The sequence below is a fragment of the Staurois parvus genome, unplaced genomic scaffold, assembly GCF_062004578.1.
Source record: "Staurois parvus isolate SC_StPar_1 unplaced genomic scaffold, SC_StPar_1.0 ptg001150l, whole genome shotgun sequence".
Taxonomy (NCBI): Eukaryota; Metazoa; Chordata; class Amphibia; order Anura; family Ranidae; genus Staurois; species Staurois parvus.
This window is the reverse complement of record NW_028318946.1, coordinates 1,361,979-1,374,854: the sequence shown is the minus strand read 5'-3', so window position 1 is coordinate 1,374,854 and position 12,876 is coordinate 1,361,979. Positions and strand designations below refer to the sequence as shown.

Below are 12,876 nucleotides of genomic sequence, written 5' to 3'. Positions count from 1 at the left end.
GGAATGTGTGCTAGGAGAGGGGGATTGAGGGGATTTGTGTTAAGAGGGGAAATTGAGGGGGGGGTTGTGCCAGGAAGGGGGATTTGTGCTGGAGGGGGGATTGTTATGAGTTGTGGTAGGAGGGGGGATGGGGCGGGAATTTGTACTGGGAGAGAGGGAGTGTTGTGCTAGGAGGGAGTACTAGTTGGGGGATTGGGGGGAGGTTGTGCTAGGAGAGGGGGATTGGGGGGATTTGTGTTAGAAGGGGAAATGGGGGGGGGTTGTGCCAGGAGTGGGGATTTGTGCTGGAGGGGGGATTGTTATGAGTTGTGCTAGGAGGGGGGATGTGGGTGGGGAGGAAAGATGGGAAGGGTCATTTGGAGGGGGTTGTGCTAGGTGGTGGGATTGGGGGGGAGAGGATTTTTGGTAGGGTGGATGATTTGAGTGGGAAGAGGATGTGTGCTAGGAGGGGTGAAGTAAAACTACAGTTGATGTTTTAATTTTCTTTTTTTTTGGGGGGGGTTCAAGAACCCAGCCCTGTCCATTCCCAGACATAGCAGGCAAAGCACAGGTTCACAATAAAGTGTGAAGTGTAACTCTAGGTGCAAGTGTAAGCCGTGTTGTACCTACCTTCTCGGCAGTACTTCCAGGGGAGGACATCTTTCGAGACGTTACTGATGGGATTTTCTGCTGTACATACATAGGTGAAGTTGACATGACTTGGCGGTACAACCACAACGCCCTGCGTAGCATTAATGTCAGTGCTGTTTAAACACGTCCAGGCGACGGTCACATTGCTGCTATTTACTGAACACGTCAAGATGACCTCACACGTCTTATTATCGGTGACATTGGATGTGATGACGACATCCTCAGCCGTTAAGTTTCCTAAAGGAAAAAAAAAACATGGAGCGTCAGACATCCCTCCAGAGAAGTATTGCCGCTCCCGCTCCCCACCGTGATGTTGAGTTTCTCATACACCTTCCTGAAGCATCCAACCATCCCAACCATCCATGAAAAACACCCACGAATGTGCATCATGATTTATTCCCATGGACGTCCTCCCAGAACATGCCCCAATCGGCGCGCACCCGGCGATCTTCATGATCGCTCTGTCCTATGGGCACAGTTGATCACATGATGAGGTAAAAGGCCAATCACAGCGGCCTTTTACCACGTGATCAGCCGTGTCCAATGACATGGCAGATCACAATGGAAATACAGTTGTCGGTTGCACTTTCCTCACGTTGTCGCAGCATGAGAAAAGTACTGGTGATAATCGGCAATGTGAAAGGGGAGATCTGCACTAATAATCAGGGCAACCCATCAGTGCCCAGCAGTCCCACCCAGCAGTGCCCAGCAGTCCCACCCATCAGTGCCCAGCAGTCCCACCCATCAGTGCCCAGCAGTCCCACCCATCAGTGCCCAGCAGCAGTTGAATGCAGCTGCTCGGCCATGGAAACCCATTCCATGAAGCTCTCTACGCACTGTTGTTGGGCTCATCTGAAGGCCACACCAAGTTTGGAGGTCTTTAGCTGTTGACTCTGCAGACAGTTGGCGACTTATGCGCACTGTGTGCTTCAGCATGCACTGACCCCGCCCTGTCATGTGACGTGGCCTACCACTTGGTTTCTGAGTTGCTGTTGTTCCCAGTTGCTTCCACTTTGTTATAATCCCACTAACAGTTGAGCGTGGAATATTTAGTAGCCAGGAAATGTCACGGATGGACTTATTGCACAGGTGACCACCTATCACGGGACCACGCTTGGAGTCACTGAGCTCCTGAGAGCGACCCATTCTTTCACCAATGTTTGTAGAAGCCGTCTGCATGCCTAGGGGCTTGATTGTATACACCTGTGTCCATGGAGGGGATTGGAACACCTGAATCACATGATTGGGAGGGGATTGGAACACCTGAATCACATGATTGGGAAGGCGGGGCCAATACTTTTGGCAATATAGTGGACCTAACCTGTCAGAGAGTGATTGGTTGTACAGTCATGTCCTTTTTACAGAGATTCTGGACCATGACACTTCTTAATCAACAGGATTATTAGAGTGTGCATGTCCTCCCCCATCCTAGTATTGAATGACAACCAGTATCGTGTTCCACATCAAAGAATGTGTGCAGCAGCTCGAAAATGGTGGATCTCTTGGAGCTTGGTTAGTATGGGCAAGAGAAGACAGTGGTTGGAAAATAAGTCCTCTCCTGAAGGTTTTGTAATGGAAGAGAAGATATAATTGCACGTACCTTAAGGCAGACCAGGTGCCTAGGAGCTGTCTGAGATATTTGAAGCGGCAGTTCAATACGGCACAGTTGGCAGTAGCTGACCAGACGCTCAGGTTGACCACGCGAACTTGAAGATGTTACTAATGGGCATTTCTGAGAACAAAATGTCGCTGTACACCGTGGCCTGGGATCAATCATCCTTAGGGATGGGCACCCTCTGTCTAGTGTCAAATCGGCATTGCTAAAGATAATACTTACTGAACACTGTGAGATGGTATCTGCAGATCAGTGTGTCTTCCCCAGTGATGATTTGTCCCCGGTAGGTCCCCCGGTCTTCCAGTCTCAGCTCAGTTAGGATTAAGGATCCATCAGATGTGCTGCTCAGTCTTCCTTTATACTCTTTATAGTCAATATCAACAGGTTCTCCTGGTTTTGTTGTGGCGATAATAGCATCAGTTTTTTCAAATGTCCAAATCATTTTTCTGACCCCAGTGTAGCTGACTTGTAGAGTGGCAGCTCCTCCCACAGCGCCAATGACATTTTTCTCACAGGGGTCCTCACTCATCGCATCTGATAAAGAAGAACATGGCTTATGTTAGCGGTCACAAATATTATATTTATGCTGGAGGACTGAATCGCTCTATAAAGAGGAGTTCTGCCCCCCCTCTCCGCCCAAAAAAAGTAAAAGTCTGACTGTTAATATTAGGGCACTCACCTGTCCATGAGTACAGCGGTGTCCTCACCCCAAGCTGATTCTTTAATTGGCTGTCGGGTGCTGGCACCGCCATCTTGACTAAGGGAAACCGGCAGTGAAGGCTTGCGGCTTCACAGCCGGTTTCTTACTGCGCATGCGCGAATCGCTCTGTGCATTGTGAATGGGGCCTGTTAATGTCCCAGACAGATGCAGGGGGAGGGAGGGAGGCCGAACTTGTCATAACTTGGTATCCACCCCCCCCCAAAAAAAAGGTGCAAATGTGGCAGCGGGGGGGGGGGGGGGGGGTGAAACTCCACTTTAACTTTTAAATATAAATAGAATAAACCAGAATGCAGTTTTCTAGACTGACATGTTGTGGGGCTTGCTGAAGGATAGAATAAGTGAATCACACTCTCACCCTCCCCTCTTTTCTCCCCCCCCCCTCCCCTTTCCTCCCCTCTCCTCCCGATCCCCTCTCTCCTCTCCTCTTTCCTCTACTCTTTTCTCTCCTCTTTCCACTCCTCTTTCCTTTCCTTTTTCCTCTCCTCTCCTCTTTCCTCTCCTCTTTCCTCTCCCCTTTCCTTTCCTTTTTCCTCTCCTCTCCTCTCCTCTTTCCTCTCCCCTTTCCTTTCCTTTTTCCTCTCTCTCCTCTTCTCTCCTCTCCTCTTTCCTTTCCTCTCTCTCCTCTCCTCTCCTCTCCTTTTTCCTCTCCTCTCCTCTCCCTCTCCTCTTTCCTCTCCTCTCCTCTCCCTCTCTTCTTTCCTCTCCTCTCATCTCCTCTGCCCTGTCTTCTCCTCTTTCCTCTCCTCTTTCCTGTCCTCTTTCCTCTCCTCTTTCTTTTCCCCTTTCCTCTCTCTCCACTCCTCTCCTCTTTCCTCTCCTCTTTCTTCTCCTCTTTCCTTTCCTCTTTCCTCTCTCTCTCCTTTCTCCTCACCTCTCTCCTCTTTCTTCTCCTCTTTCCTTTCCTCTCTCCTTTATCTCCGCTTCTCTGCTTTCCTTTCCTCTCCTCACCTCTCTCCTCTCCTTTTTCCTCTCCTCTTCTCTCCCTCTCCTCTTTCCTCTCCTCTTTTCTCCTCTCCTCTTTCCTCTCCCCTCACCTCTCCTCTCCCTCTCCTCTTTCCTCTCCTCTTTCCTCTCCCTCTCCTCTCATCTCCTCTGCCCTGTCTTCTCCTCTTTCCTCTCCTCTTTCCTGTCCTCTTTCCTCTCCTCTTTCTTTTCCCCTTTCCTCTCTCTCCACTCCTCTCCTCTTTCCTCTCCTTTCTCCTCACCTCTCTCCTCTTTCTTCTCCTCTTTCCTTTCCTCTCTCCTTTATCTCCTCTTCTCTCCTTTCCTTTCCTCTCCTCACCTCTCTCCTCTCCTTTTTCCTCTCCTCTTTCCTCTCCTCTTTCCTCTCCTCCTCTTTTCTCCTCTCCTCTTTCCTCTCCTCTCCTCTTTCCTCTCCTCTTTCCTCTCCCCTCACCTCTCCCCTCACCTCTCCCTCTCGTCTCCTTTTTCCTCTCCTCTCCCCTCTCCTCTTTCCTCTCATTTCCTCTTCTCTCCTCTCCCCTCTCCTCCCCTTCTTCCCTTTCCTCTTCCCTCTCCTCTCCTCTCTTCTCTCCTCTCCCCTCTTCTCTCCTCTCCTCTCCCCCCTGTTGTGGGCCTTTTGAATTATGTCTCAAAAATATGACTTTATCAAGACATAATATTATATGACAAGCAGCTCAATATAGCCGGATGTTAAGGGGTTAATTTGTCTTGGTTGGAAAGTCGAATGACCATCTGGCTGGAGAGGTGTAGACGGTGGGTGAAGGGATTTTTTTTCCTCCTAGAGACAATATACTATTTTGAAGTTCTACAGGTGGTCAAACACCATTATTCAGACTTCAATAGCAGGTAAACATATACAAGGTCTGGACATGACAATAGAGGAACCAAACTGATTGTCTGAGAGCTTAACCAAACCTTGTAGAGTGTGATAAACCAACAGACCTCTGAAACTATCACAATATACTATTGTCCACCAAGGGTGAAAGTATTAAGAGTTGTTTACCATGACTCCAATACAAGAGCCAGGCAAACAGAGAGTTTTTCCCTACACATAGAAAATGTTGGTTCTAAAACTAAGAAGTTAAATTCAGGACATTTAAGTCTAAAAATTGACTGTATATAGCTACAAAGATATACTACAAAGACATATTATAAATGAGATGTTATAAAGGATAGGTTTCACACACCACCAAATATTCAGCAATGGGAACTATATATCACTAACTTGAGTATTGAGATGATGGAAAGTAAGATGTATTATAAACTAGCATTAGTTACATGTCTTATCAGGAAACAGACAGGATGGTATTTCCAGAAGGAATAACTGAATATACACATATATTCCATGGTCCCTATTTAGAACATTATAGGTATGATCACTTCTATATCTGGAAAAAGCCGTATATTTAATTCCTGAAATTACCTTAAGATTCCACCCGAGGTATGAGTCATCTCAAATACTCAAATTGTTCTATGATACATGACAGCCATCTGGTGGGCAGGTGAGAAATAGCTTATGTACACACATTTCTCAACTAGCCAATCAAGAAGCCTGGTGGGAAGGTATCTTAGAACAATGGATTAGTGGATATAAAAAGCCCATGCACCTTTAAAAAAAAAAAAACTCTCATCAAGAAAAAACTCATCAAGAAAAAACTCATCAAAAGAAAAGACCTCAGCAAAAGAAAACCTGACTGAAGAAAGACCTGATTCTGAATAACTACTCTTCCATCCTTTCAAACTTCCTAAAACTTTACTAAATTTCTAAACTTCTATCCTTATAACTTCCTACATTCTCCCACACTATTGAACTCTATTTCAATTTCCCCTGTGGTCATCAGTCTAAAGGCGTTCCACTGCCAGCTAAATCCACGGGAGAGTTTCCTAGTCTGAATGCCGGGTGCGGTGAGATTGTTTATTTGATTTTATATTACCTATTTTCTCTGTTGTGTGGAATCATAAAATTACCTTAGTGTATCACAACAATATTGGGTAGTTAGATATATGTAGAGAGATCCTGTTTTACTGTTAAAAATTGTTTGTTGCCATATTATAATTTTTTTCATATTTCATAATTTATTGAATATTAATAATCAGAGTATCATATATCAAGGGCTAGCTTCTTGCAATCCTATGGCCACGGCTTGTGAGAATATAACCTTTGAGATACTCGAAATTATTAATTATTAATAAATTTAATTAATAATCAGATCATTTAAAATTGTGATATTGATGTAATTAGTTAGAAACCTTATTATTGTGTCTTACATTGGTAGGGTATATTTTTGATTGTGTGTACCAATATTCATTTATCACCAGTCTTTTGCGTTTTGTGTTAATATATATATAATTTTTGTACATAAATAAATTTTTATATTTATCTATTATAAGGCAAATTTTGTGTGTATGGTACGAAATCATATTGGCTAAAAGAATTCAAGGTATAATAATAAGTGGTGATCAAATTATCAAGGTGTCCAAATTATTGGTTTACTAAATATTTGCCGTATTTTAACGGCTGGAGGCACTGTAATATTTCATCTAAGGGAAAGGGACACCGCCCTTTATAAGTAAAATATATCCTTACATAAACCACCACAGGATAAATTTGGAGGCACTGCTGAGAGCCATAGAAATCGTACCATAATACAAAACGCACTGGTGATTGTATATTTGTACACTTGGTCAAACATATATTTTGTATCAAAATGGCATCCAGTAATCACGGATCCACCTCTTCCAAGCATAACGAGGAAAATATGGCGGCTCAAGGTATTGAGGAAGAAACTCTGAAGCCAGCCCGGAAAGCTGTCGGTGCTTGGCAGAAGTATGTTGAATGTGGAGTAATAGATTATCTCCGCAAGAGATTAGGTTTGGGGGATAGCAATAATGAATTCGTGGATGAAGAAAAAAGGCAGGCTATGAGCACCTTTGAGGACCTGTTCAACCAAAAGGACCAGGTTGTTGGGTTTTTAATAGCATTTGCTGGAGCAGAAAGTGATAAAAGCCGTGACAAACTTCTCCTAGAAGCTTGGCCCATGTTATGGTTCATGACCGCTGGAGCTGCCCAGCGAACCATGACTTTAAGGGAAGAGTTGTCAGAGGCCCGCCTCTTGTTAGAAAGCAAAAATCAGGACATTGAGTCTTTGAAAGGGAAGCTTGGTCATGCCGGTATTCGTTTAGACGAATCCCAGAAATATTATGATAGATTGGTCAGAGACTTTCGAAGTGCTCAGGACCTGTATGAAAGAAACTTTCAGGAATTAAAACAACTTCAAGAGAAGTATCAGGACTTAAAAGATGAGGTGGAGTACTTCAGATCAGAAAGGTTATCTCCTGTTAAAATTAAAGTTCACCCAGGGGATAAGCATGACCAGTCAGAACTTACATTGATAAAATCTGAGCAGAAAACTCTGGAGGAGCAGATTATGAGGTTGACGGCCCAAATAAATTCTGGGGTCCAAAACCGGACCAACCCAGTCAAGCAGGAGGCTGATGAGCGGAGATACCCGCATCACAGCGAAGTACCCGATAGTGAGGCAGGGTCAGAATATAGGTCGCCTCCTAGGCTTCTAAGATACACTCCAGAGCGCTCGGAAGAAAAGTATGAGGTTTCATATAGGCAAGAAGGGAAATCCCAGGGGTCATCCAGGAGATATGACACCCCAAAGGTCATTAGGTTCCTGAAGGACACTGTTCCTATGTTTTCTAAGAAAGGGTCCCTTGAGATCACCGAACACATGAAAACATATGAACAGGCGTTAGAGATTCTGGGCATTAGAGATGACCACACCAAAATAGAATTGCTGCCATGGGTGTTTGAAGAGAAATACCGGCAATTCTTTGATACCTTGAGGGCCTATTCCAATCAGTCCTGGAGAGAGGTTAAACATAAGTGCCACATGGAATTTGGGCCTTATAAAACTATAACCTCTGCCAAGGCTGCGGCCTACAATTTAAAGTGTGGTCCTCACCAAAGCCCTGCAGAATTTCTGGCTGTCCTCAGGAATGCCTATTTCCTGGCTGAAAAGGATCCCAATCCTAACCAGCCAGAATTCAAGACCCTATTCTATGAAGCATTACCTGCTTACATAAAATTGGGACTTGCAAAGGATTACAGAAAGGGATGCTCTCTTGATTGGTTGGTGAGAGAGAGTGACTATTTATTCTCGATCCAACAGTCCAGTGAGGGCGGGATAAAAAGAGAACCCAAAAATAGCCCCAAGATAGTAGCAACCACTACCGTTTCCCCTCCAAATCCAAATTTGCAGGCAGAGAAGAAATCATATGCGGAAGTAGTCCGTGGGGGTAAAACCAATGGTTCCCCTAGATTTGTACCTCAAACCCAGCAAGTGAAGGAGGTCCATAACTTTGCACCCCAAAACCAGTGGGTGAGAAAGGATAGACAAAAGCCAGGGAACTACGGTAGTGGAAGTGAGAAGAATAAAAAGTATGGTAAGGGCCAGTACAGTGATGAGAATCAAAGGGGGCAATGGTATCCTCGGAGGTTCTATTATCCTCGCCAAAACCAACATGGGAATTTTTATGGGAACCCCAATTTCAACAGGAACCATAATTACAATAAGAATCCCAATTTTAATAAGAACTCCGACTTCCAAAGATTTCCTCCACGCCAAGAACACCCTCAAGCTCAAAGGGGGAATACAGTACCCCAGGCTCCCCTTAATGACAGGGAGACCCCAAAACCTCAGAGAGAACAATGGCGTCGGGACCAGAGCAGTAGTTCTGACTCTGAGTCTCATTATCAGTCCCGTCCAAAATACAAGCGTAAGTATAGGAAGAGGGAGAATCAACAGAATGACTCCTCTGAGCGTATTGGACATATAGAGGCACAGGTCAGCAAAATGGCTGAACAAATGGACAGGCTTGTCACTCAATTTTCATCCAATCCTTTTTTAGGAGCAGCCTCTGTGACCAACCAAGGGTCACAGAATTAATAGGCAACCAAGCCTTAAACCAACAGGGGAGAACATTGAGTCAAATGACAAGAGATGTGTGCCCCGTCCCTGACACGCCTACTAATGGAGAAGCTAGTTCTCAGGCAAAGGGGGACCAGTTGTTGGTTATTAACGATTCTCCTGTTTTTCAGTGTCCATCTATTTCCCCTAATATAGTCGCGGCATCGGAAGTCGTCGGGATTGACAAGCCAGACGGAGCACAAACTTCTAGTTGTGCTTCTGTCTTGAGACAGTCCAAGAATCCCACCAGGGAGGATAAGGGTGATGTGTCCACCACATGCGGTGAGATAAGAGCCAGTCATAAGTCATTGAAGGGCCCACAGATCTTCAACCACACCAATTTCATGTGTGAGCTGACTGAATCTGATGGGAGATATTATGCCACAGTACAGGTGCAGGATGCCAGTGATCTTTCTATTGTCGGCCTAATAGACACTGGATCCCAAGCAACCATCATGTCACAGGAACATTTTGATAAAGTGGCGAATGTCATGCCCACCAAGCCGAGACTTAAAAGCTTTGACAGCTCATTAATTGGTGTAGGTGGAGACCCTTTACAAGTCATGGGTACCGCCTGGCTTAAACTGAAACTGGGTAATAAGGAACTGAGACACCCCATCATCATTGCCAGCATCTCCCAGCACCACATGATAATTGGGATGGACTTCCTAAAAAGGCTGAACACAATAGTTGACTGTGTGAACCAAGTACTGTGGTCACAGGTAAATACCCCGATTAAATATGGGAAACTTAAAACTCCCCATTCCCGACAACACTGCCACCTGGTGGAAGAAAGGCCTGGATCATTAGAAATCCATTTTAGGAACAGCCAACTTCCTGATGTAACGGTTATCAAACCTGATGACCATAACCCTATCAGAAGAGATGAGGAACACATTTTTAGAATTCCCCAAGATAAAATAAAAGATATTTCCCTCCAAGATGACATCCTTACGATATCTTTTCATCAGGAGGATAAACCAAGAAAAGGGGGAGATCACACCCAATTCTTGACAGGTATTGAAAGGGTTAACAGCGACTTGTTCATCCCCATCCGGATAAATGGTCTTAATAGGTCAAAATATGCCAAACTAGATTTGAGACAGGGACACAGCTTTGTAAGCCATGGGCTGATAAAACACCTGACCGAAATGGAAATGATCCGTTTCTCCACACCTCAGCGTCATTGGATTTCAGACTCCATTGATGACTCTGATGATTACAATTCAATGGCTAGGTGTCTCTTAAACGTCACTGTAGGAAACAAAACAGCCACCCATGTGTTCCTAGTCTTGGATAATCCCCAAACTAAAATTTATTTTGGCAACGATGTATTACATCGATTTGCAATGCAAGTCGACCTAATTAATGACTGTTTATGGAGTCGACTAAAGGGGGACCCCGAAAAATACCAAAATCTGGACTTAGCTTTAAAATCCCAGCAACAGATGCCTTATGCTGTTGAAGTCCAGGTAGCCCAAAAGATTACCATTCCTAAGGGCATAAATAATTTCATTATCCCCATCCAAGTTAAAAAGGGACATAGATTGAAGGGGTCAGATGCATTAGTATGCCTCTCCCATAAAATGCAGGGGGAGGGACTGAACATTACACACACGCCCCTAGTCAACACACATCAATCCCCGATGTACATTTACATACATAATCTGTCCAATCAGGACATCGTCTTACCCAAAGAGACCCTTATTGGTCTAGCGGTAGAGACTGAATATTACACCTTTGGGGTCACTAACCAGGTGATTGGACTCATCCCCGATGAATATTTGTCGGAGGAACAATTAATTGATCAAACATTCCATTCATTACCAGAGGGTATTTTTACCATAGAGTCCATTTATCCATTCGATTCTAAAGATGGCACCTGTCGAATCGAAGAGACGTCAATTGTCTTTGATCACCCAATCAAAGAACAAGAGTACCCCAAAGAACCTGGATGGCAGGAGAACACACACACACATCACATACCCAATGACCTCACCACAAAACTTGAAGAGGCATATGAGATAGGTCAGCCGGAAAGCTTTCCTGGATTCAAGGAGTTAGTGGAAGAGATGGTGGCCCTCGCCGATGCGTGTTCCAGTGATCTCGACCGACAATTGCTCCGAGAGCTTCTCCTTGAATTCCAAGAGATCTTTGCCAAGGATTCTTACGATTGTGGGACTACTGACCTACACATCGCTAGGATCCAAACAGATCCAGATGCCCCACCAGTATTCGTAAGACAGTATAGGTTACCATTAGCTTCCTATGAATCTCTAGCTGAGATTATCAGGAAGTTACATGAAAGGGGTATAATTAGGCCCATCCACAGCTCCTACAACCACCCGATCCTGGGTATCTTAAAACCCAATGGACAATGGCGTTTGTGCGCTGACCTCCGTCAGCTGAACAAACGTGTGTACATGTCAGGATGGCCGGTCCCATACATAGACCAGTGTCTAGCCCAGCTCCAAGGATCCCAAGTTTTCACAGCCTTGGATTGTGCACAGGGGTATTGGACCATAAAGGTGAGTGAGGAAGACCAATACAAACTGGCTTTCAGTTTTGGAAATAGACAATATTGTTGGGTGAGAATGCCTTTCGGATTCATAAATTCCGGACATGAATTTGCTGTGTTCATGCACAAGGCCATGCCAGACGCCTTCGAAAGGGGGACGTTGGCATATGTGGACGATATCCTGATCAAAAGTACTGATATGGCCAAACACATTACAGAACTTCGGCATGTTTTGGGCCAATTGAAATCAGCAGGAGTTAAACTGTCCTTACAAAAAGCCCAGTGGTGTCGCACAAAGGTGAACTTCCTAGGCCATGAAGTTACTGCTGAAGGTTTGAACCCACAAAAGAAGAAGGTTGAGGCGGTTCTGAACTGTAAAGTCCCTACTAACCTTAAAGAATTGAGATCATTCCTAGGTATGGTAAACTACTCGCGTAAATTCATTGATAATTACGCCGAGATAAGCAAGCCGCTGCTTCACCTACTGAAGAAGGATGTCGAATGGTCGTGGGGTAAGAAACAGGAGGACGCCATGAAGGAGTTACAGGAACGTCTTACACAAGCGCCGTGTCTCGGATATCCCGAAGGGGGTAAAAATTTCTATCTAGAGACAGGGTTTACGCAGGTAAGTATGAGTTCCGTTCTTTACCAGAAACGTGATGATGTCAGTAAGGTGATTGCCTATGCCAGTAAAACTTTGTCCCCGGTTGAAGTAAAGTTCAGTGACTGTGAAAAAGCTCTATTGTCCACCGTGTGGGCATTACAGAATTTTCGCAGTTACATTCAGGGAGAGAGAATCATTGTTGAAACGGCACACCAGCCTTTACAGTATTTAAAGAGTGAACGTCTCAAGGGAGGAAATGTGTCTAATAGCCGCATCACTGCTTGGACTTTGTCTTTGCAAGGGTGGCCTCTTGAAATTCGGTACAAACAGAATAAGGAAAGTCCAGTAGCCCAGGGCCTAGCCGAGCTCCATGATTGTTCCGCAACTACGCCTACTATGGAGGCCCCGGACACTGACTTTCTGGAAGAACAACTGTTCTCTCCCTACAAGGTTTACGATGAAGAATACTGTAAACAGCTGCCGTGTGTATATGTGGATGGTTGTGCTTTTCATCACAAGGATGGGGAACAGCTCCAACTAGTGGCAGGTATTGGAATCGTTTGGACCCAAGGTGTCACCCCAATTTCTGTGGGATACAAACTTGGACCAAAAAGCAGTCAGGTTGCTGAACTTACTGCAATCCTTAGAGCAGTTGAGATGGCTATAGAGTTCAACATTAAAGAGTATGCCATCATAACCGATTCCAATTATGTCAGGAATAGTTTTGTGTAGTATTTCCCTAGGTGGAAGCGAAACAACATGAACAAGAGTAATCACAAACCCGTGAAACATGGTAAGCTCTTTTGTCACATCGATGAACTGGTAAGGTCCAATGATATCACCCTG

At 44.8% G+C, this 12,876-nt stretch overlaps 1 protein-coding gene across 1 annotated transcript; it reads right to left on the bottom strand.

Annotated features, from left to right (window-relative positions):
* Nucleotides 1-577: 577 nt before the first annotated feature.
* Nucleotides 578-2,997, bottom strand: LOC149439177 (SLAM family member 9-like). Its single transcript, XM_089659341.1, has 3 exons — nucleotides 2,925-2,997; nucleotides 2,468-2,779; nucleotides 578-867 (listed from the first exon to the last, which is right to left on the bottom strand). The coding sequence occupies exons 1-3, from the start codon at nucleotides 2,995-2,997 to the stop codon at nucleotides 578-580; spliced, it is 675 nt and encodes a 224-aa protein (XP_089515467.1).
* Nucleotides 2,998-12,876: the final 9,879 nt, after the last annotated feature.